The sequence below is a fragment of the Leuresthes tenuis genome, unplaced genomic scaffold, assembly GCF_036924035.1.
Source record: "Leuresthes tenuis unplaced genomic scaffold, fLeuTen1.0.hap1 SCAF_18, whole genome shotgun sequence".
NCBI classification, from domain to species: domain Eukaryota; kingdom Metazoa; phylum Chordata; class Actinopteri; order Atheriniformes; family Atherinopsidae; genus Leuresthes; species Leuresthes tenuis.
The window spans coordinates 33272953-33300513 of record NW_027325372.1 but is presented as its reverse complement, the minus strand read 5'-3'; the positions used below and the strand labels follow the sequence as shown (position 1 = coordinate 33300513).

The window sequence follows — 27561 nt, the reverse complement described above, 5'->3', positions numbered from 1 at the left end:
AAAAAAAAAAGAAAAAGAAAAAAGGAAATGATGTCCTTCTTGTTTTAATGATTATGACAGCGGTTTCACTTAAACAGTGAAGGTGGAATTTAAAAAGGCTGTTTACAGTTGTTATGACACTTCTGGTCACATCATCTGTATACTGCTGCCTCTAGATGATTTGGGTCAAGTATTTTGATGTAGCCTAACACTGGGAATGCTGTCTGTGCGTGTACGCGCTCATGTGTGTGCGCGCAAGGCTGCGGTGTGTGTATAAGTAAGACAGACAAGTTGAGGCAGAGGTGAAGGTGTGGCGGCAGGCTTGGCGAATGAGGAAGAGCTGTCATTGTGTGGCATAAACTCAGAGGAAACCTTCTTCTAGTTTGTCTGTTGGGCGCTCAGGGAGCGTTTGTTGTGGAGGGCAGTGAGGCTCGGCTGGTTCTGTGAGAGGAGGCAGGAGCAGATAAGGAACAGATCTGAGAACGGCGGCAGCGGGAGCGTTGCACACTGGATTTCCTTTTCTTTTGATAATCTCAAATCTGAACTGTTGGAACCACAGACTTCAGTTCATGGACTTCCTATTCGTGAGACTAAAAGGATCCTTCCAGTCTGCCATGGAGAGATCTGACTAATTGCTGACCGACGGGGTAATCATTGTGCAGCGCTGGTCAGCTGCTGGTTTTCCCAGGTTGTGCTGAGCAAAGACTGCTATCAACTGTCAGGCTGTTCAAACCACACCGCTTCTACAAAAGCTGGCTCTCTGACTGCGTTAACACAGACGGGCAGTATATGCGTCTTTCAGTAAGTACTCCAGGGAAAACCGATCAGAGCTGAAGTCAATGATGAACATACTCACATGTTGCCAGTGTCGAGCTGTATTTAGGAGTTTTAGACCAATCACATAGTAAACATTTGCCACGCAAATTTGGATGAAATTTCTATTGATTTTTATATCACGACTCACACCGTCTGTTAATTATTCACTTTTCAATTGAAAAAAAATGAAAGGTTCAGATATGTAACATATAAAATGGAATGTAATGCAGTGAAGCTTTCAGACACTTTGTTCCACTTCACTTATTTATCAGCGTATCTCTTTTGATATCAATGCTGCTGAGTTGAAACACTCGCAAACATGATTTAGTCCTCTGTCCTTCATGGCTGCTACTCATTAACAGCTAATTGAAAAGCACAAATGTTTCAGACATATTTTGGCTTATGTTACACACTTTCTGCACATTCAAAACACATCAGAAATCATATAGATCAACTCCAATAACTTATCAAATATCAGTCTCTCTCATGGTTCTGGAGGAATCTCGGCCCTCTTCTCTCCAGCGCTGCTTCAGCTCATTGAGGTTTGCAGCATTGGTTTCTGCACAGCTCTCTTAAGGTCCCACCACAGCATTTCAGTCAGGCTGAGGTCTGGACTCTGAATGGACCATTGCAACACCTTGATTCTTTTCTTTTTCACACATTCTGCTGTAGATCTGCTGCTGGGTTTGGGATCATTGTCCTGTTGATGAGCCAGTTTCAGCCCAGCTTTAGCTGTGGGACAGATGGCCTCACATCTGACTCTAGAATACTTTGGTATCCAGAGGAGTTCATGGTGGACTCGCTGTTTAGATTTTCAAAGTTTCTCTGAGCATTGCAAGGTCTAACCTTGGGGTGAACTTTAACCCTTAACATGCTAACTGAGGCCTGTAGAGTCTGAGATGTAGCTCTGGGCTTTTTCACCTTGAGGTGACCTTTAACCTTTAACATGCTAACTGAGGCCTGTAGAGTCTGAGATGTAGCTCTGGGCTTTTTCACCTTGAGGTGAACTTTAACCTTTAACATGCTAACTGAGGCCTGTAGAGTCTGAGATTTAGCTCTGGGCTTTTTCATCTTGAGGTGAACTTTAACCTTTAACATGCTAACTGAGGCCTGTAGAGTCTGAGATGTAGCTCTGGGCTTTTTCACCTTGGGGTGACCTTTAACATGCTAACTGAGGCCTGTAGAGTCTGAGATTTAGCTCTGGGCTTTTTCATCTTGAGGTGAACTTTAACCTTTAACATGCTAACTGAAGCCTGTAGAGTCTGAGATTTAGCTCTGGGCTTTTTCATCTTGAGGTGAACTTTAACCTTTAACATGCTAACTGAGGCCTGTAGAGTCTGAGATGTAGCTCTGGGCTTTTTCACCTTGGGGTGACCTTTAACATGCTAACTGAGGCCTGTAGAGTCTGAGATGTAGCTCTGGGCTTTTTCACCTTGGGGTGAACTTTAACCTTTAACATGCTAACTGAGGCCTGTAGAGTCTGAGATGTAGCTCTGGGCTTTTTCACCTTGGGGTGACCTTTAACATGCTAACTGAGGCCTGTAGAGTCTGAGATGTAGCTCTGGGCTTTTTCACCTTGGGGTGAACTTTAACCTTTAACATGCTAACTGAGGCCTGTAGAGTCTGAGATGTAGCTCTGGGCTTTTTCATCTTGAGGTGAACTTTAACCTTTAACATGCTAACTGAGGCCTGTAGAGTCTGAGATGTAGCTCTGGGCTTTTTCACCTTGGGGTGACCTTTAACATGCTAACTGAGGCCTGTAGAGTCTGAGATGTAGCTCTGGGCTTTTTCACCTTGGGGTGACCTTTAACATGCTAACTGAGGCCTGTAGAGTCTGAGATGTAGCTCTGGGCTATTTCACCTTGGGGTGAACTTTAACCTTTAACATGCTAACTGAGGCCTGTAGAGTCTGAGATGTAGCTCTGGGCTTTTTCATCTTGAGGTGAACTTTAACCTTTAACATGCTAACTGAGGCCTGTAGAGTCTGAGATGTAGCTCTGGGCTTTTTCATCTTGAGGTGAACTTTAACCTTTAACATGCTAATTGAGGCCTGTAGAGTCTGAGATGTAGCTCTGGGCTTTTTCACCTTGGGGTGACCTTTAACCTTTAACATGCTAATTGAGGCCTGTAGAGTCTGAGATGTAGCTCTGGGCTTTTTGACCTTGGGGTGAACTTGCTGGGACGTCCACTCCTGGGAAGATTGACAGCTGTCCTGAATGTTTTCCACTTGTGAATAATCTTTCTCTCTGTAGAATGATGGACTCCAGATAGTCTGGAAATGGCCTTATAACCCTTCCCAGACTGATGGGCAGCAGCAGCTGCTTCTCTAAGATCATTGCTGGTGTCTTTCCTCCTTGGCATCGTGTTAAACTGACAGAACTTCTGCTTTTATAGAGCTGCTCACACTGACTGATGATCAGTTAATCAGAGCATTGATCAGCAGCTCCTGGCTGCGACTTACCCTCTTAGTTCCTGTGGAAGCAGTGAGGGTTCACTTAGTTATTTTACACACTGTTTTTCTGTTTTGTCTCAGTTTTTGTTCCATAAATAATGATGCAGTGTGATATGTCATGTGTTGGTAATCGGAGATTCTATTTATACCTTGTAGGGAAGGTGATTCTTTTATTATATCATGATACATAAAACCATAACATTATACTTGCTTTAACACGGCTGTAAATCAAACAAACCAGTAAAAAAAGGAAAATACTGTATTTTTAAATAATTCAAACACAGGCAAGTTTACTATTTTTCATTTCAGTTTCATTTATATAGCGCCAAATTACAACAATTGTCATCTCAAGGCACTTAAATAATATAGTCCAATTCAAGCCAATTGGAATTCAATTAATTGTAATCATAATCCCATACATTCATGTAGAGCCAATTCAAAAAAAATAATATCCAAGCTAAGAAAACCAACAGATTGCACCGAAACTTGTCTTCAGTCCAATCTCCCGTCCTGAGCCTGAGGGACTGTGGAAAGGAACGACTCCCTTTAACAGGAAGAAACCTCTGGCAGAACCAGGACCAGGAAGAAACCTCTGGCAGAACCACAACCAGGAAGAAACCTCTGGCAGAACCAGAACCAGGAAGAAACCTCTGGCAGAACCAGAACCAGGAAGAAACCTCTGGCAGAACCAGACTCAGGAAGGGTGACCATCCACCTCGACCAGCTGGGGTTTGAGAAGACAGAAAAGAGGGAAAAGAGGGGGGAAAAACACCATAACACCATTCAAAGGATACCTGTTGGAACAGGGAAACACAAGTTAATAACCACAATAATGTCACATGTACATAATATCATTTGAGAAATTAAACAGGGGGAAAAAGAGAGCAAAGTGAGGAAAGGTGTGACAGATGAGGTCCCCCAGCAGTCTAAGCCTATAGCAGCTTAACTATGGGATGTTTCAGGATTACCTGAGCCATCCCTAACTATAAGCTTTATCAAAAAGGAAAGTTTTAAGCCGAATCTTAAAAATCCTAAATCCTCATCAGACCAGGTTTTCTCCAGAAAGATTGCCAATTATCTATGTAGCCCACGTTGTTTGCTGGACACCATCTAGACAACCAGCGACTGAATGAGGACATGCGGCTAAACATGTCATCACTGGTCAGATTTGTTAGGGGTCCAGAGAAAACTACGGAGTCCGACATTGTTTTGGCAAAATTACACACCGATGCAACATTAATTTTAGTGACCTCCGATTGGCGTAACCGGGTGTCATTACCGCCGACGTGAATAACTATTTTACCGTATTTACGTTTATCCTTAGCCAGCAGTTTTAAATAGGATTCTATGTCGCCCGCTCTGGCCCCTGGAATGCATTTGACTATGGTCGCTGGTGTCGCTAATGCCACGTTTCTGACTATAGAGCTGCCAATTACCAGGGTTTTGTCCTCAGAGGGTGTGTCGCTGAGTGGGGAAAATCTATTTGAAACGTGGACCGGTTGATGGTGAACCACGGGCTTGACTTTAGGACTATGACTCCTCTTCCTGACAGTCACCCAGCCACTCTTAAGTCCCGGCTGCTCGGGATCTGCTCGGGGACGACTAACAGAGCTAGCTACGCTAGGTGGCTCCGCACTGACTAAAGGGGCCTGGCTCACTATCGGGTGGTTTTCAACAGTGCAGAGCCGAGCTTCCAATTCAGATAACCTCGCCTGCAAAACTACAAAAAGACTACATTTGTTACATGTACCATTACCACTAAAGGAGGCAGAGGAGTAACTAAACATCTGACACACGGAGCAGGTGAAAGCAGGAGATAGAGGAAGAGAACTGGTAGCCATGCTAAGCTAGAGAACCCGACACACTGCTAAAAAGTGAAAAATAAAGACTAAAGATCTGTAAGAGTGAGCGTTAGAATATAACAAGTATGAGATAGAGTTAACTATGCAAGATGTGTAAATTATAGGGAGAAATAAGGTGATTATTAGTAGTTCAAGAGGAGAAAGGAATGTCACAGTACACACACACACACACGCACACAAAGCAACAGGAAGTGATGCAATACGTCTTACCGCAAAGCCGCAATCCAACTGTATACTTGTAATACACACAAAATGTAAATCTGGATAACATTAGAAATTTATTCCAAACTGTTTGTCATCCATCTCATTAGATGCACTTCTATCCCTCATTGTATTGTTTAAGACATTCTGCAGAAGAGTAGCCGTGATGACTCTTCTTTGAAAATGGCTTTATACACTTCGTATAATGACCTAATGTCCTTCATGAGATCTAAAACTCCATACCAGTCATTCTGGATTAATTGAGGAGAGATAGAGACTGTTCAGACCTGCAAATACCTGGGGGTGGTGCTGGATAATAAACTGGAGTGGTCTGCCAACATAGAAACAGTGAACAGGACGGGCCAGAGCTGTCTCTTCTTCCTGAGATGGCTGTGTTGTGCATGTGCATGTTTTATCACTCTATCACTGAGAGTGCACTGTTCTATGCTGTTGTCTGCTGGGGGAGTTGCACTACAGACAAAAACTGTAGGCGCCTGGACAAACTGGTGAAAAAGGCCAGACGAGACTCTCTCAGTGCTGTGGTGGAGCAACAGATGAGGAGGAAATTATATTCAGTTTTGGAGAACAATAAACATCCTCTCCACAGCATCCTGGCAGAACAGAGGAGCAGCAGTGAGAGGCTGCAGGACTGAGAGGTTCAGGAGGTCCTTTGTCCCCACAGCCATAACGCTTTTTAACAGTGGCTGCTGACATGTTCTTCTCATATTTATTTATTTCGTCATTGATTATTATTATTGTTGTTGTCTAGTATGCAATCATTGTAAATATTTATAATTTTTTGAGCTACTCGATTAATTTGAATTCCCCCCACTCGGGGGTGAATAAAGTATTTTTCTATTCCATTCTATTCTATTCTAATGGTAGTCAGCTGGCATGTTCACTGATGTGTAGTAGTTTTACACGATAACTGTGCTACTGGTTGGACACACTGGCTGGCAATGAGAGAAAATGGTGAAAGCAGAGCTGTTTTCCACTGTTGATAGAAACAAAGATAAAGCACTAAAATAACCAGGATATCAAACAGAAACATATCAACAGAACAACTAGCAGCGTGTACATTTCCAACTACTTTAGATGGCTTGTAAATGATTTCAAAGCTGTAACAAGACACATACAAGTGATCCAGCTGTGGTGGCCTGATGGGCTCCCTTTCTTGTTTTACAATTAAACTTATACTCCTGTTCCATTTCTAATTTAAGGTTAGATAGCTATTCATGAACAGAGTTTAAAAATGTGCTTATATGTAATTCTTGGTAATGGTCCTTAAAGTCAACTATGTGAGTGTACAGCCCTGAGGAATGATGGGAGGCTGCACGGCAATTTCACAATTGTTAATGTCAAATGCTGGACTTAGCTCTTAATACAAGCTAAATTCTACAGTTGGGTCCATTTATTTCACTGTTCTGCCCATTTTCACTTTTTTCAGTCACACATTCTGAATGTGCCTTATTTTTAAATAATGTTTTTCTTTTTGATACTATTCCTGGGAATACGGCCCCTGATCTCCACATTCAAACCAACTAGGACTTTGCAGAAGTGCAGATGCGGCCATTCATACTACCTTTTGAGTCAGCTGTGCTGAGGTTTCCCGTGCTTGGGCATGTATTGGTCATTGGTATTGGTGTACAGTACATTGTAGATGTACTGTTGAAAAGTCTCTCCACAGAACAAGCGTCCATGTTGTTCTACTTGTTTGGTTGTGTTATTTTCATGTGATAGTGGAATGAATGAATGAACCAGTGATTCTGTGTAGTCAGCATGAATCTGTTTGGGCTTCACACGGTCATCCGCAGATGAACCCGCACACACTGGTGCAGATAATGACAGAAACCATGATTTGCTTTTTAACTCTTTGTCATATTTCTGGGCTTTACAGCACTTCCTTTACCACCTTTCTCCATCACTTCCTTAACGACCATGCGTAGATTCAGCTCCGAGGGATCCCTGCTGGACTTGGATTACCTGCCATGGAAGAAGGTGGCACTGAAGATCCCAGAGTCTGGCACTTGCACACCTCACCTGGAGGATGATGAGCTGGATGGAAAGTCAGTTGGCTTGACTCCCACCATCAAAGAGCCAAGAAAAAGTTCCGTTGACACGAGGAGGAACGAGCTGAACAAGGAGCATAGCATCAGTGTAGAGAACCTGAGCGAGCTGGGGAAACTAGACAAGAGCCACTTAGGAGTGTGTATCATCAGTGAAAGCTTCAGGGCTTACAGTGACAGCCAGCTGGCTCCGGCCAGCCAGGGCAGCTCTGAGAGTGTGGAGAGGGATGACGTGCCTCCACCATCTCCATCATCCTCCTCCAGCCCCTTCTCCTTCAAATCCCAGCACAGGCACCAACATAGACCCAAACTGTCAGTTGCTAAGCTGCACCTCAAGAGTCTGTTTGGGCAGGTGGGTCAACAGTTTAGTTTCCATTGATACTGTACAACGGCATGATTTAAATCTTTCATATTAAAGGGGACATATCATGGAAAAATCACTTTTTTTCTGTCCACAAGAGCATATATTTAGGTGTCTGAAGTAAGTGACAACACAAAAACACCCCATGTACTTTGTTTTGGGTTCATATATATGGAAATGTGACATTCAGTGAACTGTTCAGATATACAGGGTCAACTCATGTCACTCTACAAGGCCTCTTCCCTCTGATGCTGCATTTGTGTACCTGAAAAGGGGGAAGCTGAAACTCTAACATTAAAATATGAATCTCATCATTAGTTAAATAGTTTACTTAACTGAATGAATTGATGAGCAAATAATGCTCTGCCAGTGCTTTGTTTTCTGTTTTATATCCCACCAAGGAAATCTGACTCCTACTTTGTGCTCTTACCAGTTGGAAGTTAAGAATTCTAATATCCATCTATCTGTGCTAACACACTGTCTGCAGAGCATTGACGCTAAGCCATCAGTGGAGCTGTGGTCTAGAAAACCAATTCAGTTCAATTCAATTTTATTTATATAGTGACAAATTCTAACAAATGTCATCTAAAGGGCACTTCAAAGATACATTCTGTCTGAAAGAAAAAAATATAGAAATTCAGAGGAACTGGTAGAAATTCTCTTTTGGTGCATATTTCTTGTATAAAGGATTTCTTTATTATTTAATCAGTTGTTGATGTGAAGTCAAAGGCTGCTTTAAATGAATGTATTAACACAAGCATCGTTTTCGTAGCTCCTATGTTAACAGATAGATCTCCTTGACAGCTGGGCCTTCCTCTGCTGATGAACAACCATGTGTTGTGGTTGAAGGGTTTGGAATAAGCCAACAATGCAACAGGAGTCGGAGTTTTCAGAAAACATTTTTTTCTGAGAATTATGTTTGCTTCATGATAGTGTGAATCCTGGATGATCGATAGTATTAAGTTCAGGTCATTTCATAAACCTATGACCTATAGCAGCTTAATTATGGGATGTTTCAGGCTCACCTGAGCCATCCCTAACTATAAGCTTTATCAGAAAGGAAAGTTTCAGCCTGATCTTAAAGGTAGAGAGGGTGTCTGCTTCCTGAAGCCAAACTGACAGCTGGTTCCACAGAGAGGGGCCTGCATCTCTACTTATAAATCTTTCTTGTCTGAAAAGTTGCTCTTGATCCTGAAATTCCGAGATCATTTCTGGAATTATGTTTTTAACAGATTATAGTCTTGAGGAAATTCCCAGAAAACACAACAGTTTTTAGGGAGTGGATTAACTGTTGGAAAGAAGAAATCTAGAGATGTTTTTAACCCTGTAAGACCCACGGTTGCAAATTTATAGCATCACTTTTAACAATTCTTAAAAAAAAGGCCTGCAAATATTTTTTTTTTCTCAAAACCACATTTACATAGTTAATGGATCCTGTTGTTTGTCCTCACAATGCTATTGGATAGAAGAAGTGTTGATAGATCCGGTCATCTGGCCATGAACTCAGTCTGCTTGCAAATTTCCCGTTGAGCTCATCTCCTTTTTTTTGCATGACTGGATTTGTCAGGATTAAAGTAAGTAAAATTCCTTAAATATTTTTTTTGTGTTTATTACAATGTGTTGAACATGTACATATTTAATTATCTTGAAAAACATTCATCAAATTTGATTTAGAGCTTGTTATATCTATGCTGTAATTCTACAACATTGGGCCAGAGTCGTAGGCAGAATAGCCTGAGCTCCGTACACATTACATATAGACAGCATGGCCTAAATTTCCATTGCTATGCTGATGATACTCAGCTGTACTTATCTATGAAACCAGATGAAACCAATAGGTTGGTCAGACTACAAGCCTGTCTTAAAGACATAAAGACCTGGATGACTCAGAACTGTCTGCTTTTAAATTCAGACAAAACTGAAGTTGTTCTCTTTGGACCTGAGCGCTTCAGGGAGAAATTGTCTAGTTATATAGTTACTCTAGATGGTATTTCCTTGGCTTCTAGTTCTACAGTGAGGAACCTTGGAGTTATTTTTGACCAGAATTTATCATTTGACGCACATATAAAACTGGTTTCTAGGACTGCCTTCTTTCACCTTCGTAATATTGCTAAAATCAGGAACATCCTGTCTCAGGGTGATGCAGAGAAACTAGTTCATGCATTTGTTACTTCTAGATTGGACTACTGTAATCTTTATTATTGGGCTGTCCCACATATTCTCTGAAAAGCCTCCATCTGATCCAAAATGCTGCAGCCAGAGTTCTGATGAAAACTAACAGGAGAGATCATGTTTCTCCAGTTTTAGCCTCTCTTCATTGGCTCCCTGTTAAATTCAGAATAGAATTTAAGATTCTTCTCCTCACATATAAAGCTCTTAATGACCGAGCTCCATCATATCTTAAAGATCTCATTGTAAGATATTCTCCTAACAGAGCACTTTGCTCCCAAACTGCAGGTTTACTTGTTGTTCCCAGAGTTTCTAAAAGTAGAATGGGAGGTAGAGCCTTCAGTTATCAGGCTCCTCTCTGTGGAACCAGCTGCCAATTTTGGTTCAGGAAGACATCCTCCCTGCCTTTAATATTGGGCTTAAAACTTTCCTTTTTGATAAAGCTTATAGTTGGGGATGGCTCAGGTAATCCTGAAACATCCCATAGTTAAGCTGCTATAGGCTTAGACTGCTGGGGGACCTCATCTGTCACACCTTTCCTCACTTTGCTCTCTTTTTCCCCCTGTTTAATTTCACAATTGATATTATGTCCATGTGACATTATTGTGGTTATTAACTTGTGTTTCCCTGTTCCAACAGGTATCCTTTGAATGGTGTTATGGTGTTTTTCCCCCCTCTTTTCCCTCTTTTCTGTCTTCTCAAACCCCAGCTGGTCGAGGCGGATGGCCACCCTTCCTGGTTGTGGTTCTGCCAGAGGTTTCTTCCTGGTTGTGGTTCTGCCAGAGGTTTCTTCCTGGTTGTGGTTCTGCCAGAGGTTTCTTCCTGGTTGTGGTTCTGCCAGAGGTTTCTTCCTGGTTCTGGTTCTGCCAGAGGTTTCTTCCTGTTAAAGGGAGGCGTTCCTTTCCACAGTCCCTCAGGCTCAGGACGGGAGATTGGACTGAAGACAAGTTTCAGTGCAATCTGTTGGTTTCCTTAGCTTGGATATTAATTTTTTGAATTGGCTCTATATGAATTAATTGGATTATGATTACAATGAATTGAATTCCAATTGGCTTGAATTGGACTATATTACTTAAGTGCCTTGACATGACAATTGTTGTAATCTGGCGCTATATAAATAAAATTTAATTGAATTACATCACTGCACTTTTCACATGATCACAAATTGAAAAATAGAAATTTAAAGTGTCAGATGATTAATTGTTACTAAGTGCTAGATGTGCCTGTTGCATTGTTCAGGGACAGGTTTGAATGGTCTTGAATGTGAACCTGTAAGTGCTCTGGGGGGATGCTCAACGTGCTCAACGTTGCAAATTGACAACATTTCCCTAAAAACTTCCTAAAATTTAAAACATCTGAAAACTCTTTCATTTCTACACTGGGGGCCTCCTAAAACAATATCTGAGAGGTCAAATTTTTTTTTGCTAATTTCCCTCTATATCAGGGTCTTACAGGGTTAAAGTACTGGTCAGCAGTGAGTTAACGAGCAGGATCAGGCAGATAGAATGTGTGCTGTCAGTCTCATTTGAGCTGCAATCTGTTCATTAAGGTCAAACAGAAGAAGTGCTGAATTTACCAACATGCTCAAATAAATGGACACATTTAATAAAGCAAACGTTTGTTGGAAAATGGACAAGTGAAGATATATCTTCCTTGAAAATATGGCTTACATTTTCTTTAACAAAATGTTCATTACACCAAACAAGCCAGTGTCCTAACAGAAACTCTAAACTGTCCATTGGTGTGTTACCTTGCAACAGGTCAGCCACACAAAAACAAAGAAAAAATTTCAGGCTGAATTAAGAGCTTATTAGTTCATATGAAATCTGAATGATCTGTCCCCCTTTGTAAACTGCAGGAATAACAAGTAAGCGTAGACTCTGCCAGCTGATGGCTCTGTTGATGTAACAGTGTACCGGGAGGTCTTTAAGACACAGGAGAATGGTCTCCAATGAAGATCAAGTTTTTATTCTTGCTAACCTGTCCATATGGTGACTTTCAAGTCATGAGAGAAATAAAACGTGAAGTTCAGTGTAACCCAGATTCAGACAACCAGGTTTCATTTCTAAGATGACATACTTTAGGAACCAGTTCCATCAGGTGGTGGGATAAGGCTTGTCCCTGCTGCCAGTAGGAAGAAGAACTTTGACCAGTAGTTATACATGAAGAGCTGTTTGATTATCTAGCCAAGCTGAAGGCGGTGACCTTGTAAAGAGCAATCATATGGCACTAATTGCCGTTCTGATGAATACACTCGTATTCCCCGTCTTCAGAAGTGATATTTGGTTTGAACAAAAATGGTTGAATGATGAGTATTATAAGCAGTACATAAATATATCTGAGTGTGAATATGTAGAAGTTGTGGCAAAGGGGAAATAGTTTTGGTACCAAGAGTTTTTTCTGACCTTTTTCTGATCTTTTTTTGGTTGAAGTCCATGTAGCATTGAGCAATAGTGTCTGAGCGAACTGAATCATTTAGTAAAAATAGAGTTGCCACCAGTGACAGTTTACATTTGTCTTAGCTTTTTAGCATAGACATGCATCAGGGCACCTGGAACAGTGTGACATCCCAGATTTCTTCCAGTTATTATTATCCGAATATCTGCCGGTTACACCAGAGGTCAACAGATGATGGCTTTACTCTAGATATGGGCAAGTGGTTTGCAAAACTGATCCATTCATGTTAAATGAGGTAGTTGAAGGCTTTAAGGGATAATGTTCTAATCTCTTATTTTGAGGAGCAGAGGTAAGGGGAATAAATACCAGGAGAGGAACCTTGGATGTAACAAACCACTGTAGCATTGGGAGCAGGTAGTAGAAAGTGATTTAGGGTGAAGTGACTCTGTACAGGCTTAAAAAGAGAGCAAAGCTGCCAGTGTTTTTACAGGATTCCAAACATTTCCATGTATCTGCTTATTTAATCTGAAGTGTTTATGGGCTCTCAGCTGTCTGCTGCAGTTTACTTTAGAGACTGGAAAGGTTCATAATGAAAACTGCTTTTCTAGAATCTCATAATGGGAAGATCTCCCACTGATCCTGGTTTCTGTTTCAGAGTCCTCATTCCTCAAACTCCAACCTGTTCAATGCAGAGCAGAAAGACAGGTGAGTGCTTTATTATTTTCAGTTGGTAGTTGTTGATGTTGGATATTTTTTCACATAAAGTACACTCATTGTCCTTGGACTTGGATTAATTTGATCGTGAAAGAACATTAAGATGCTAAGGTCTCATTGTTGGAAGACTGTTGCGCCATGTCCTGGTATTTGTTTTCATGATAGCAGTATCTTTTGATCAGATCTCCAATCCTTGACACATGCTGCCTTTCTGTGTTCTTTATTGAACCTGGTCCACAGTGCCACAGAGAGAAGGTCTCGCCTGCTCTTCATGCGCCAGTGGAGTCAGGTGGGCCACGGCAGGAGGAGAAAGATCAGTCGAGATGAGCTTGAAAAGTGGGCTGAGTCATTGAATGCCCTGCTGGCCAGTCAGAGTAAGTCCTGTTTAGTTTCATACTGTCAGGCTTTATTGATCAAAAATTTATTTATTCATTTATTTTCCATTTGCACAGGCATTTAACAGCAGTAGATGTGTGGAAGCAGTGGAGAGATGTGCACTCATATAAAATGCCTTTATGGTCTTTGTTTCTATTCTTCAATGAATGGCTGGAAAGGTTGCTAGATGGCATAAAATGGCTGTGTTAGCGTTTTATCTTCTCCAGTTGGAGATGTTACATTTGTGATAACATGAGTCTTAATGCCAAAAAGTACAAAAGGTTGGGTGAAAAAAATGGTTGCCAAAAGTACTGTAGGTTTGGAGAAATCCATAACATATGGGTTTGTGGCTTTAACATCTCATATCATGAAGACCTTGGTGAGACTCTTTCGTCGCATAGCATTGATTGCAGGTTGCTGAGGATCTTGACCCCCTCCAGTTTGCCTACCAGAAACACATAGGAGTGGAAGACGCGATTCTGTACATGCTGCATCGGGCATATGCTTATCTGGATGTGCCTGGTTCATATGTGAGAATCATGTTCTTAGACTTCTCCAGTGCCTTCAACACTATCCGGCCTCCCATACTGAAAAACAAGCTTCTCGGTATGGGTGGGGCCCCCCTCCCTGACATCGTGGATTATAGACTATCTGACAGACCACAGAATGTCGGGATGGCGAGATGTGTTTCTGGAACACTAGAATGCAGTACTGGGGCTCCGCAGGGTACTGTACTGTACTCTAATGTGTATAATGGACTATATAGTGTAGTGGTAAGATTGCCACCTTTCATGTGGGTGACACAGTGACCTGCATGTCCCCTGCATGAAAGGTACTACCTCCAGTAGGGGTCCTTAGGCAAGGCCCCCCTTACCCTATCTGTCTACTTGTAAGTCTCTTTGGATAAAAGCATAAAACATAAAACATACTTGCATGAGATCAGGGCCACTTGTACTCCTTCTCCTCCCTTCAGCTGGTGTTTCAGTGTTTGGAACATTCCTGCGCTCTGAGTTCAGCGAGGAGAATCTGCAGTTCTACCTGGCCTGTGAGCAGTACAGTCATTCATCCAACAACTTCAGCCTGCAGAGGAGGGCTAAAGACATCTGCACAACCTACATTGAACCAGGTTCCCCCCGCGAGGTACCACACCTTTGAACATGAGTACTCTTTCTTAACACTTGCACGATAAGCTAAACAACATAACCTCTTTTAAGAACTATACTTGCAATCCCTCATTTTACAGCTTCTAGAAAAACTATTCAGCTCCTTTAATATTTTTACTATTTGCTGCCTTACAACCTGAACATTTTGTTTTTGTGGGAATTGTATCTTTTGATCAATACAACAAGCCTACCACTTTCAAGGAGAGAAATATGTTCAACAGATAAGGAACAAGACAAAAAAAAACAAAAAAACACATAAAATCCAGGTGTGCATAGGTGGTAAGAACCTTCTGCAATAGTTACTGCAAGTCCCTTAAAGGTGATATATTCTGCCCTTTTTAACAAGTTGACACAATTTCCTGAAGTCTTGGCATGTATGAGACGGGCTCTGGTCAAATACCTGCTTGTTTAAGCACAGTGTTCAGATATGGGAAATGGAAGTATCTGAGAAATAATTCCTCATGGTTTATTTAGTGATTTATTTCTTCCTTTAGCAGCAGCTAATGCTAACAGCTTAGCTAATGAAGATGACGTACAGCAACTTCTAAGGAGTTCCTGCTGCTCCTTCCTGAAAGATGAACATTATTGTTCCCACATTAATTTGTTAGCTGAAGCTTTCTAGTTGAACGGTTCCGTTCTGTAACTCAGACAACCTGCAGCTGTGTTTAAGGTGTGTTTCCAACACAACACCGGTCCTCTCCTCACTCTCGGTGTGTTAACGTTACATTATCGGCATGTTTCTGATAAAGATGGAGGTCTCCAGGTACAACTGTTTAATGAGGTTAATATATCCAAAATGTTTAAACGCAGTAATTAACGGTACACATGCATTACAACATGCATTGCAAAACACAATACAGAAACTAACCCTTCTCCGACGTCCTGCTGCAGCCAGGAGTTGAACCTGGGAGCTCCTCCTGGTTCTAGGTCTGACTCCAGTTCAAACTGATATAGTTGCTTGGTTGTGTCAGAGATGGTCAGTTTCTGTTCACAAACTTTCTTTCTCCTCAGCAGCTCGCTCAGCAGTTGTCATAGTAACAACAACCCCAGGAAGGGACGAAAGGGGGTGGGCATGGTGAGTAGCTGCTCACTCTCTACCCCTCCAAACAGCCTGCTCTCAGAAGAGCTGTTTCAGTAAGGGTGAAAGAAGAGCCACTGTGCTTAAACCAACAGGTATTTTGACCAAAACCTGTGGTGGCTGCCTGTCAGAATCTACTAAAAGTGGAGGACGACTGACCTCTAAAATCGGCATCTAAAAATATCTCTGATCTGAAGGAGGATGTTCGCCGACTCTCAGAGGAACTGCAAAGGAAGGACTTACTCTAATCCAGCTACACAAACCGCTTCCCCATGTTGTCTAGCTTCATGATAGCTTAGCAGAGCAAAACGTTAGCCTTAAACAACACTTCCCACCTGCTCAGCACCCAATCAAGATATCCCTGGACTGAAGTGGTTATTTTAGGCAATAAGAGGAACTAGAAAATTTCTGAAGAAATTTTGATGGGTGCCAAGCTGCTGCCCGTCCACACAGAGACATATGAGTTAATGTGCTGAGAGTTGAAGGTCAAATTGAAGGTCAACCATTATATGATCGTAATCCAGTTTGAAATATGAGATTCCGGCTTGTTCTGGTGAAATCTGCCTGTTTTAGACACATAAGGCCCGATTGATCTGTTCAGAATAATGGAAAACATATGAGTGAATGCGCCCTATCGCACGCATTTGTCTCGTCAGCAGCTGGCATGAACCTGTTAATCTGTTCAGATTAATGGAAAACATGAGTTAGTGCGCGCTATCGCGCGCATTTGTCTCATCAGGGGCTGGCATGAACCTGTTAATCTGTTCTGAATAATGGAAATTTATGAGTTAGTGCGCGCTATTGCGCACATTTGTCTCCTCAGGGGCTGGCATGAACCTGTTAATCTGTTCAGATTAATGGAAAACATGAGTTAGTGCGCGCTATCGCGCGCATTTGTCTCATCAGGGGCTGGCATGAACCTGTTAATCTGTTCTGAATAATGGAAATTTATGAGTTAGTGCGCGCTATTGCGCACATTTGTCTCCTCAGGGGCTGGCATGAACCTGTTAATCTGTTCAGATTAATGGAAAACATGAGTTAGTGCGTGCTATCGCGCGCATTTGTCTAATCAGGGGCTGGCATGAACCTGTTAATCTGTTCAGATTAATGGAAAACATGAGTTAGTGCGCGCTATCGCGCGCATTTGTCTAATCAGGGGCTGGCATGAACCTGTTAATCTGTTCAGATTAATGGAAAACATGAGTTAGTGCGCGCTATCGCGCGCATTTGTCTCATCAGGGGCTGGCATGAACCTGTTAATCTGTTCTGAATAATGGAAATTTATGAGTTAGTGCGCGCTATTGCGCACATTTGTCTCCTCAGGGGCTGGCATGAACCTGTTAATCTGTTCTGAATAATGGAAATTTATGAGTTAGTGCGCGCTATCGCGCGCATTTGTCTCATCAGGGGCTGGCATGAACCTGTTAATCTGTTCAGATTAATGGAAAACATGAGTTAGTGCGCGCTATCGCGCGCATTTGTCTCATCAGGGGCTGGCATGAACCTGTTAATCTGTTCAGATTAATGGAAAACATGAGTGAACACAGGCTGGCATAAAGCTTTTACAATAGGGCCGCCATGTTGGCTGGAGTAACTGTCAGCAAAGAAAAGCTGAAGGGTTAAAAACAACAAAAGGATTTCAAGCAGGTAATAAGTGAAAAGTCTTGACATTTCTAAAGTGTGACATTTCTAAAACTAAAAATAGTGAAAGATTAGAAAGCAAGTTGCTGAAATCCTGGTTGAAGCAGTGAAGATGAAAATAAAATAGTGGAATAATTTAAACCTTTTGGAAAAAACTGCAGAAGTCTTAGTTGAAGAAGTTGAAAGGTTAAAAATTTTTGAGGAAAAATGTGCAGTTGAAATATTAGTAAAAAGTAATTTGCTGCAGTTTCAAAAGGCCTGAAATGTCTTTTTGAAAGGAGCTGGAGCTTTAAGAAGGCAGAAAAGTAGCTGAATGGGATTAGTTGAACATGCTCAAAAAGCTGAATCTAGTGGAAATTTATCAGAAATCAAGTGATTAATAGTTAAAATGGCTTCAGTGTAATATACAGCAGGGAGTGGAAGAGTGATGTCATCAGTGATAGCAATGTTTGTCAACAGCTGCAGCTTAACGAGCTCTCTCCCTGTATAACCTGCAGAAATTGCATTTTGGATACTATGACCTCCTGTGAGAAAACTGGAAGAGCGAGGAAAATAATTTGAAGACCGTAAGAAGCAGAAGGCTTGGAGGAACGCGGCAATGTAGTTTTTATTTCAATGGAGTGAAAAAAATTTAAACGGCAGCGAGTTGAACACAGTTGAACCTGTCTCTGGCGTTCCACCAAATTTCCATTGGAGTTAGTGAGAGAAATTGAAAGGTTTCTCTCGCTTCAAGGCTCATAGCAGAAATTCTGTAAATGTGAGCTATTTAGTAGTTACATCAGCTGAAAGAGGACAAGTGTACCTACATTTGAAGGTATAATTTGTTTGTCTGAGTTAAACAGCATGAAAGTTAGAGGAATTTGTTTGAATATCAGAAAAAGTTAAAATGATCAGTCTGCCACTCTAATCTTCTCATTCATAAAAATGAAGAAGGAGCAAAAATGTTCATGTTTTTTTAAACTGTCATATTTCAGAATTGGCTTAATATTTGAAAAAGCTGTATAATCGGATAATAGCTGAATGTCTTGTGAACATTTTAAAGTTTGAATGATGTCTCTGTGATACCGTATGGCTGAGTTACTGCCCTCTAAAATAGGACAGTTTGGGGCTCGTTGAGTCTGGCCTCCTAATTAGTTGCTGTGGGCAACAGCTGCACGTGCCCACTGACAAATCTGCACCTCACTTTGTCCCCTTAAAATCATGGGGTTTTCATTTTGAGGCAAAAATCTGGAACAAACGGTCGCTGTTCGAAAAGTAGAAGTCGTATCCGAATAATTCTTTCACCGTGAGCGCCAGAAGGGACGGGGGAAGCCAGCGGTGTAATTTTTATTCTTCTAACCCCCGTGGCTCCTTTATTATGGCAGTTTTAAAATTATTTTTCCGACTGATTTCAGGGCTCGCCCGTTTTATAATGGGATTTAATGTTCCCTCTCTGCGCTCAGAGGTGATTTTTGAGAAATCTGTGAGGCCCAGCTCAATGACAGTCACATTGGGTGAAAGAGAACTAAAATACCTACGTTTTGATGTATAATTTATCCAGATCAGGCAGATATCTTGGACGTGAGAGGCATTTGTTCGAAAAATCATTTTTTAAAGATTTTTAGAGTGAGAGTTAGAGTGTGAAGCCAGGAAATTAGCTCCTCTGGACACCTAAAACGTAAACTGCCGTTGTGTCAAAGCCGTATAAGCTATTAACAAGCCCTTTACCACAGTTAAAGCTGAGTATTTCCTGTCACACACAAACTTTGAATGATGTGTGTGTGACCTGGTATGGCTGAGTTCAGAGGCCTCCAAGGGGAGGCAGTTTTGGGCTCGACGACAATTTGACAATTGACAATTTGCCCGCTTTTTCCCATTTATCCGCTATTCCGCTCGAGTAATGAGAGAGAAAAATACAAGCACACCTCTCCTGATCGGCGCGCCGAAAAACGTGACGGAAGCGGAAAAATAATAATAAGTATGAGCAATAGTAATATGTGGTAAATGGTAAATGGACTTATACTTGTATAGCGCTTTTCTAGTCTAGCTGACCACTCAAAGCGCTTCACTACATGCCGCATTCACCCCACTCACACACATTCATACAGCACGTCTTAGGATATAACTACGTGCTTTCTACACATTCATACCCCCAATGATACACTGGGGGAGCAACGTGGGGTTCAGTGTCTTGCCCAAGGACGCTTCGACATGTATCCTGGGGAAGCCAGAGTCGAACCACCGACCTTCCGATTGGTGGGCGACTGCTCTTCCTGCCCTGCCTTTGGCATTGGGCACCCATAATTAACTAACTACTATGCTGCCCCATTGGGAAATGATCTTCAGGTACTCCCCTCTGATGTTCATCCAACTCCAGCGCTCTCTTGTCTAAGCCCAGGTGACGTTGCCAACCGACCCTGAAGCTTTCCCTCCTTTGGTTGCTGGCAGCAGTCGGGAACCTGTTGACCGCTCCATGGAACCTCAACGTCCCACCTCGATGTCCGTGGCCTACGACATCATCTGCCCGACACAGGATCCTGCAGGAGGCTGTACTCCCCCAGGCCTGATACCATTGCCCCATGCTAATGAGAGTCCTCTCAGTCCCAGTTATCCTGAATGAAATACCTGGGCTGCTGAGCTCACTCCCAGCTTCCGTTAACCGGATTATAATTCTTGTAGGTTGTAATTCTTGTCGGCAGTCTGAGCCGACGAAAAAAGTTTTTAACAACCTTTTAGTCTCCTAAAAAGTAGGGGGAAGTTTGTTTTTATCAGCAGGTCACTACCACTGCTATAAGTTAGACTTTTTATCCTTAATACCTGGCTCAGCCTGACCTGCAGAGATTGCGATGGTGTCCACCCAAGCAGACTTGGTAATTCAGTATGAAAGACCACCTTACAGCATGCTATCCAGTCTGCTCCACATGACTGAGCCATACCTGAGCCATCTTCTATAGCTCCCACTGCATCTCACAGTTCCATTTCTCTGATCAGTTTCCCCTCCTGGCCTCACACGTGTTTGTGGTCGTTTTCCTCCCAATATGCCCCCCTGTTACTGCAACCTATGCTCTCTCCTCTTGATAGAAGACGGCTTCCTCTGTCCCAGCATCCTTACGATGGGATCACAGATGTGTCTCCAGCGTTCGTGCCAGTCCTTTCTGACCAACAATGGACTGCTCGGCGTAGTTGGACATCACAAGACCACACCAGGTGTTTGCTGTCAATTCCTCTTCAGCCAGCTGTTGATGATGCCAGCTTGGCACCCCCAATCCGGATAAACCTGCTCAATGCTCACTCCATCACTAATAAATCCCTAATCCTTAGTGAGTTTTTCACCAGAAAGTTCTTGGATTTTATGTTTCTTACCGTAATGTGGCAAAAGTTTGTTCACCTTAACGAGCTCTGTCCTGTTGGCTGCTCAGTTATTGGGGCACCTTGTTTGGCACGCTGTGGAGGTGGAAGTTCACGCAGAAGTTCACAGGCTTCACTTGAAGGACTTAAGAGCCTCTTTAAATGAAATGCTAAGAAATGCCAGAACTCAATACTTCTCTCAGCTGATAGCCTTGAAATAGAAAAACCCAAAATTTTTATTTGACACCATAAGCCTGTAAGTGTCCCTATAAGTATCTTTGACTACTCCGCAAGTCCCTGTTTTCTCTCAAGCAGACAGCAATGCACTCCTTACTTTCTTTGCTGAGAACATCAGAAATATAAGAAGAAACGTCTAACTACCATCGCTTTACAACTCAGCATGTACTCCGCCTCCCCCTGATACTTGGTCCTCCTTTAATCCTGTGACATTGCATGATGTGTCTGTCCTGCTCAATAAAATGAAACCTCCTCTCCTTCAGACATCCTCCTGATGGTGCTTTTGAAATTAAAAAAAAAAAAAAAAATCTATCATATTGTTGATTTGTGTGACATTTCTCTTATTATGGAGGTGGTTCCCTCCCTTTTTAAACATGCTGTTGTTGAACCAATTCTGAAGAAGCCCAACTTGGACCCTTCACAACCTGAGAATTTTAGATCAATTTCCAAACTTCCTTTTATGTCAAAGATCTTAGAAAAAATGGTAGCAGAACAACTCACAGTTCATCTAGAAGACCATAAGATCTTCGATGAATTTCAGTCAGTCTTTCTACTGAAACTGCACTTCTTAGAGTAGATGATATTATGCTGGCAGCTGACTCAGGGGAATACACTGTCTTGGTTCTGTTAGACTTTTATAGTGATCTGATTTTGGTGCTGTTGATCATAATATTTTAATCAACAGACTTCATGACATGGTTGAGATTTCTGGCTCAGTTTTAGAGTGGTTCTCATCTTATCTGTCAGTTATAACTTTCAGTGTTTGTTAATCAGATCATGTCTGATTCTGTTGAACTGTTGTGTGGGATAACCCATGGCTCTGTCTTGGGGCCTATTCTTGTCTATATACTCCCAATGGGTAACATAATCAAGCAACACAGAAACATTCTCTACCATTTATATGCATACGACATCCAGCTGTACTGTACGTTTAAAATCACTGAGCTCCACAAATTGACCTCTTTGATAGACTGCTAGACCAACATTAATCAGTGGTTGAACGACAATTATTTGAAACTCTACTCCAATGAGACTGAAACATTAATCATTGCACTGTATCACAGGATCTCTCAGATCAGGCAGTTCATTAGTAAGGATCTCGGCTTTTATGTTAAACTTAGCCTTAGGTGTCATTGTAGACTCAGTAATGTCTCTAGAGCAGCACTCTAACAAACTAATCAGAAATGACTTCTTTCACCTGAGGCACATTGCTAAATTAAGAGCACTGGTGTCAAAGGCTGAACTAGAGATGATCATCCACGCACATACACTATATTGCCTAAAGTATTGGCTCATCTACCTTTACACTCATAGGAACTTAAGTGGCATTCTATTCTTAATCCATGGGGTTTATTATGACTTTTACCTACTCTTCGCAGCTATAACATCTTCAACTCTTCTGGGAATGTTTTCCACAAGGTTTAGGAGTGTGCTTATGGGAATTTTTGACCATTCTTCCAGAAGCTCTGTGAGGTCAGACACTTATGTTGGACGAGAAGTCATGTCAAGTTGTTCCACACCAAACTGGCTCATCCATGTCTATATGGACCGTGCTTTGTGCACTGGTGCGCAGTCATGTTGGAACAGGAAGGGACCATCCCCAAACTGTTTCCACAAAGTTGGGAGCATGAAATGGTCCAAAGTCTCTTGGCATGCTGAAGCATTCAGAGTTCCTTTAACTGGAACTAACGGGCCAAGCCCAGCTCCTGAAAAACAACCCCACATCATCATCCCCCCTCCACCAAACTTTACACTTGGCACAATGCAGTCAGACAAGTACCGTTCCCCTGGCAGCCGCCAAACCCAGACTTCTCCATCAGATTTCCAGATGGAGAAGATTGATTCTCTCACTCCAGAGAACATGTCTCCACTGTTCTAGAGTCCAGTGGCACAACTGCAGCCGACGCTTTGCATTGCACTTGGTAATGTATGGCTTGGATGCAGCTGCTCAGCCATGGAAACCCATTCCGTGAAGCTCTCTACGCACTGTTTTTGAGCTAATCTGAAGGCCACATGAAGTTTGGAGGACTGTTGTGATCGACTCTGCACAAAGTTGGCGACCTCTGCGCACTATGCACCTCAGCATTCGCTGACCCCACTCTGTCATTTTACGTGGCCTATCACTTCGTTGCTGAGTTGCTGTCGTTCCCAATCGCTTCCACTTTGTTATAATACCACCGACAATTGACTGTGGAATATTTAGTAGAGAGGACATTTCACAACTGGACTTGTTGCACAGGTGGCATCCTATCACGGTACCACGCTGGAATTCACTGAGCTCCTGAGAGCGACCCATTCTTTCACAAATGTTTGTAGAAGCAGTCTGCATGCCGAGGTGCTTGAATTTATACATCGGTGTCCATGAAAGTGATTGGAACACCTGAATTTAATTATTTGGATGGGTGAGTGAATACTTTTGGTAATATAGTGTATCTCTAATCTAATTCATCATCATACACCTGCCCGTGCTCTGAGGTCAGCAAGTCAGAGATTGTTGGTTGTTCCTCATACACACTTTTGCACTTGAGGTGACCGTTCCTTTCAGGCAGTGACCCCCAAACTTTGGAATGCCCTGCCTCCTTGTATTCTCTTATCTTTTATGGTATTGTCATTGACAATCCTTCATTTGTTTTATCTGTGGTATTATCTTAAAATTGTTTTTATGTATTTGATTGTAAAGCCCTTTGTGATTTTTCTCTGTGAAAGGTGCTATGTAAATAAAATTTACTGGCTTACTTATACATTTTAATAAGACCACATGCAATTGTGTCATCTTGTTAAAAAAGGGCAGAATATGTCACCTTTAATGCTGCTCAGAAGGATATTCAGAGTTTTTGATATTTTTACAACCCAACCCTAACTGGTACTTCTGTAGAACTTCGTCCCTGAGCTGGGAGCTTGGTCTTCATTGTGTGGTTTGCTTTGTAATGTTGCAGACCGGGGGCTTTCAGAGCAGGTCACATCATGTAACACTTCCATTGTTCAAAATGGATTTTTTTTCTAAACAAATGTCAGCACCAAATCTTAAATTAATTAAATTTTCATTTAACTTCACTTACCAGATTGTTTTTTATTGCGACAGTCCATTTAAACTGCATGCAGTACAACTTTTTCATCGCGCTGCATCTGCCAGTGCATCGGTCCCAGTATCCCTTTGTGTTTGGAGTCTGGAGTAAAATTATAGCTTTGATGGGCCACTATTGCCACCAGTTTGACCAATTTAACTTATTGGCTAAAGATCAATACTAATAGCATCACAACTGTGTGTTAACAACAAAATGAATGGTAAATGGCTATAGTGCTTTTCTAGTCTAACTGACCACTCAAAGCGCTTCACTACATGCCGCATTCACACACATTCATACAGCACGGCTTAAGATTCATAACTACGTGCTTTTCTAATCATTCATACACACATTCATACCCCCAATGATACACTGGGAGGCAACGTGGGGTTCAGTGTCTTGCCCAAGGACGCTTCGACATGTATTCTGGGGAAGCCAGAGTCGAACCACCGACCTTCCGATTGGTGGGCGACTGCTCTTCCTCTTGAGCTACAGCCGCCCGAATGGCTGATTAAAAAAAATATATAAATAAAAAAAATATTCCTCAAAGATAGAACACCAGGAAACAGAAACGTTTTTTAAAGTTGTCACCATCAAAGTGAACTGTGATGAGTAGCTGACATTCAAAACACAGACACACAACACAAAGAGAATTACAAACTTTGCTAACAGTAACTAATTAGCTATCACACCACACTAGTGTGGGCTGCATATTGTTAATCAATAAGCCTTTTTACTTCTTAGACAGCCTAATTTTACTTTAAACATGACATAACATTTCTTGACAGATGTTCCCTTGCCTTTATAAAATGTTTTAATCAAAAAAATGTTTTCAAACAATACTTGAGTATGCTCAAGTTGTCCTGAAACAATTTTGTCTTGTAGGTAAACCTGGACAGCAAGACCAGAGATCTAACCATCCAGCTGCTGCAAGCTCCCTCTCACACCTCTCTGCTGCATGCACAGAAACGTATCTTCTCGCTGCTGGACACAGACTGTTACCCTCGCTTCCTTCAGTCCAACATCTACCTGTCCTTACTGCATGAGGCTGAGTAGAGGCCCCACACCTGCACTCAGGAGGAGCAACAGGGGCTCAGTGGTGTCCAGGACCTGCAAGATTCCCTTATCATTGTAGATCATAAAGTTTCGATGTAAAATAACAGTTAACCCCATGTAGGAATGTTAGGCACTAGTGTTTTTTTTTTTTTTGTCAGTTCATTTTGTGGTTCAGTTCTGGGCTGTCATCAGGACATAATTAGACTAGCTTAGCATGAAGATGAGGGACAGCAACATGTCTGGTTCAGTATGAAGCTGAAACATAAGCTTATCAGCTGTGGAACCATCCAATTCGTACACATAGCTGTACTGATAAGCTCTCGATCAGTTTGAGTTGACAATCGACCATCACTGATGGTCCATCTCTTGTAAATAAAATTTGCTAAACTAGAACAGGAAATTTTACTTTTTAACTTCTAATATCTACTTTGATTGAGAAGAACACAATAATCTAAAAATAAAATGTTTGAATGGCCAATATCAGTTTTTGATTCATGACGGTGTCATGCGTGATCTGCATACAAGGCCATACACAACCACATTGCCTCACAATTGATTAAATATGGTGATGAAAGCAGCAGCAAAGAAAAACATCCACCCACTTTCTATACCCACTTAATCCAACTTAGGGTCGGGATGCCTGGAGCCTATCCCAGCTGTCAGTGGGCGTGAGGCAGGTAACACCCCGGACAGGTCGCCAGTCCATCACAGGGCCACACAGAGACAAACGGGACACACAACCATGCAGACTCACACTTACTCCTACGGACAATTTAGAGTCACCAGTTAACCCAACATGCATGTTTTTGGATGGGTGGGGTGGGGGGGCTGTTTTAATATGTCTGAACTTATTTTTAACATGCTTTCATATTTGTGTGACATACTGCATGTTGTTCCTTCATGAATATCAACTTATGTGGGAAAAGTTGCATCAAATGCTCAGCAGTCCTTGGTCTTCTCTGTTATATTTGAAATGGTTTCATGTCTGGACTGCAGCAGGTCAGTGCAGCAGCTGGACTCTTCTACTATGAAGCCGTGCTGCTGGAGTTGATGCAGGATGTGGTTTGACTCTGTCCTGCTGAGATATGCAAGGCCTTCCCTGAAGAAGGGAGCAGATGTTGCTCTAAAACCTGTTCATACCTTTCAGCTTTGATGGAGCCTTTCCAGATGTGCAGGTTTCCACTAGTGATTTTTAAAAGATTTCTGAACATCTGAAATTTTTACTTCTGAAAGCCTGCCTCTCTAAGGTGCTCTTTTTTATACCCAATCATGTTACTGACCTGTTGAACCTAATTAGTTCCAACATGCTCCATTTGTTTTTCTTTAGTTTCACTTACTTTTTTCGCCTTTTGTTGCCCGTTTCAACTCTTTTCCAGATTAAAGATGAGCCCATATTTTTCATGAAACAATAAAATGTCTACCAACATCTGCTCCTTACAGGTTTTTCAATTTCTCTATATATTTTTTCAGAACGGATACCCGTTTCTCTATGTTCCACAGTGAATAAAATTTTGGCTTATGACATATTAGTGTCCCATTTCTTTTGGAATCAGAGTTATACATTTTCCTTTGCTTCCAGTCTGTCTGCTTTTCTCACAAACTGTCACTGTTCCTTATTTTTTCCTGCAAATGGAAAACCATCTGAGGCAGTTTCTTCCTCTGACGTCACAAGAGCTGTGAAACTACACTGCTCTCTCTAATCATTAAACCATCTCTGAGAGCCGCTCATGTCTCCATGGTTCAGTGAAAACAAGCCAAGCCAGAATGAGCTCTGAGCTGAAAAGGTCAAAGCTCACATGGGAAATGTGACGAAGCTGAAGACGTTCAGTGTCACACGAGTTTAGCCACAGAACACTTGGTAGGACTATGCATGTTTAATATTTGCTCAATCACTGCTCCTGTGGAGCACAGAATAACTGCTGTAAAGGGAAGGTGATAAGATCCTGTTTTTCTTGTTGATTTCTATACGGTCATGCAGAGAAGGAGAGGAGTGTTGTGTAGTGAATTTAAAGGTGTGCTCTATGAAAGGGGGGACTGTATGCAGAGCATAGTGAACACACTTTGCTCTTCTGTGTTGTCTTTGACAATGTGCTGTTTGACAGATGGCTCCTCCGCTGCCCTCTTCACAACATGGAGGTGGCCTTCTGAGATCATCAAAATATAATAGAAGATCCTGAGTTCAACAAAAAGGTAAGCAGAGATTCTGCACCATGAAAATGAACATGTATGAATACGACACGTTGGTTGACAGCAGTCTAAAACTGAGCAGGGCCTGACTGAACTGGTCATTTTTACTAATGAAAGAAATGCAGGATCAGACCTTGCTGCCCCAGCAGAGTATGTAAACCATGACATTAATGTGGAGAGGAGTTGGAAGTGCTCCTCCTGCCTGGTCTGGGCTTGGCCTGCTTTCACAAACATGATCCTCATTTCTTTCCAGAGAAACTGCCTCACCCATGCAGGAACTCTCTGAGCCACTGGGAACATATTTCAAAAGCTTAATGTCATGATATCGTAATGAGACAAATAATATGAAATAAACTTGTTCAGTGAATCATCTCATATAATAGGAGGGGCATTTTAAAGTTCCATAGGTATATCC

The 27561-nt window shown here is 41.9% G+C and overlaps 1 protein-coding gene across 1 annotated transcript; it reads left to right on the top strand.

The window, feature by feature from the left end:
* The first annotated feature begins 326 nt into the window (after positions 1 to 326).
* LOC140275379 (uncharacterized) lies at positions 327 to 25225 on the top strand. The gene is made up of 6 exons (XM_072370839.1): positions 327 to 780; positions 7208 to 7728; positions 12959 to 13008; positions 13258 to 13391; positions 14366 to 14532; positions 24789 to 25225. The coding sequence occupies exons 2-6, from the start codon at positions 7249 to 7251 to the stop codon at positions 24957 to 24959; spliced, it is 1002 nt and encodes a 333-aa protein (XP_072226940.1). The 5' UTR covers positions 327 to 780; positions 7208 to 7248; the 3' UTR covers positions 24960 to 25225.
* The last annotated feature ends 2336 nt before the right edge of the window (positions 25226 to 27561 follow it).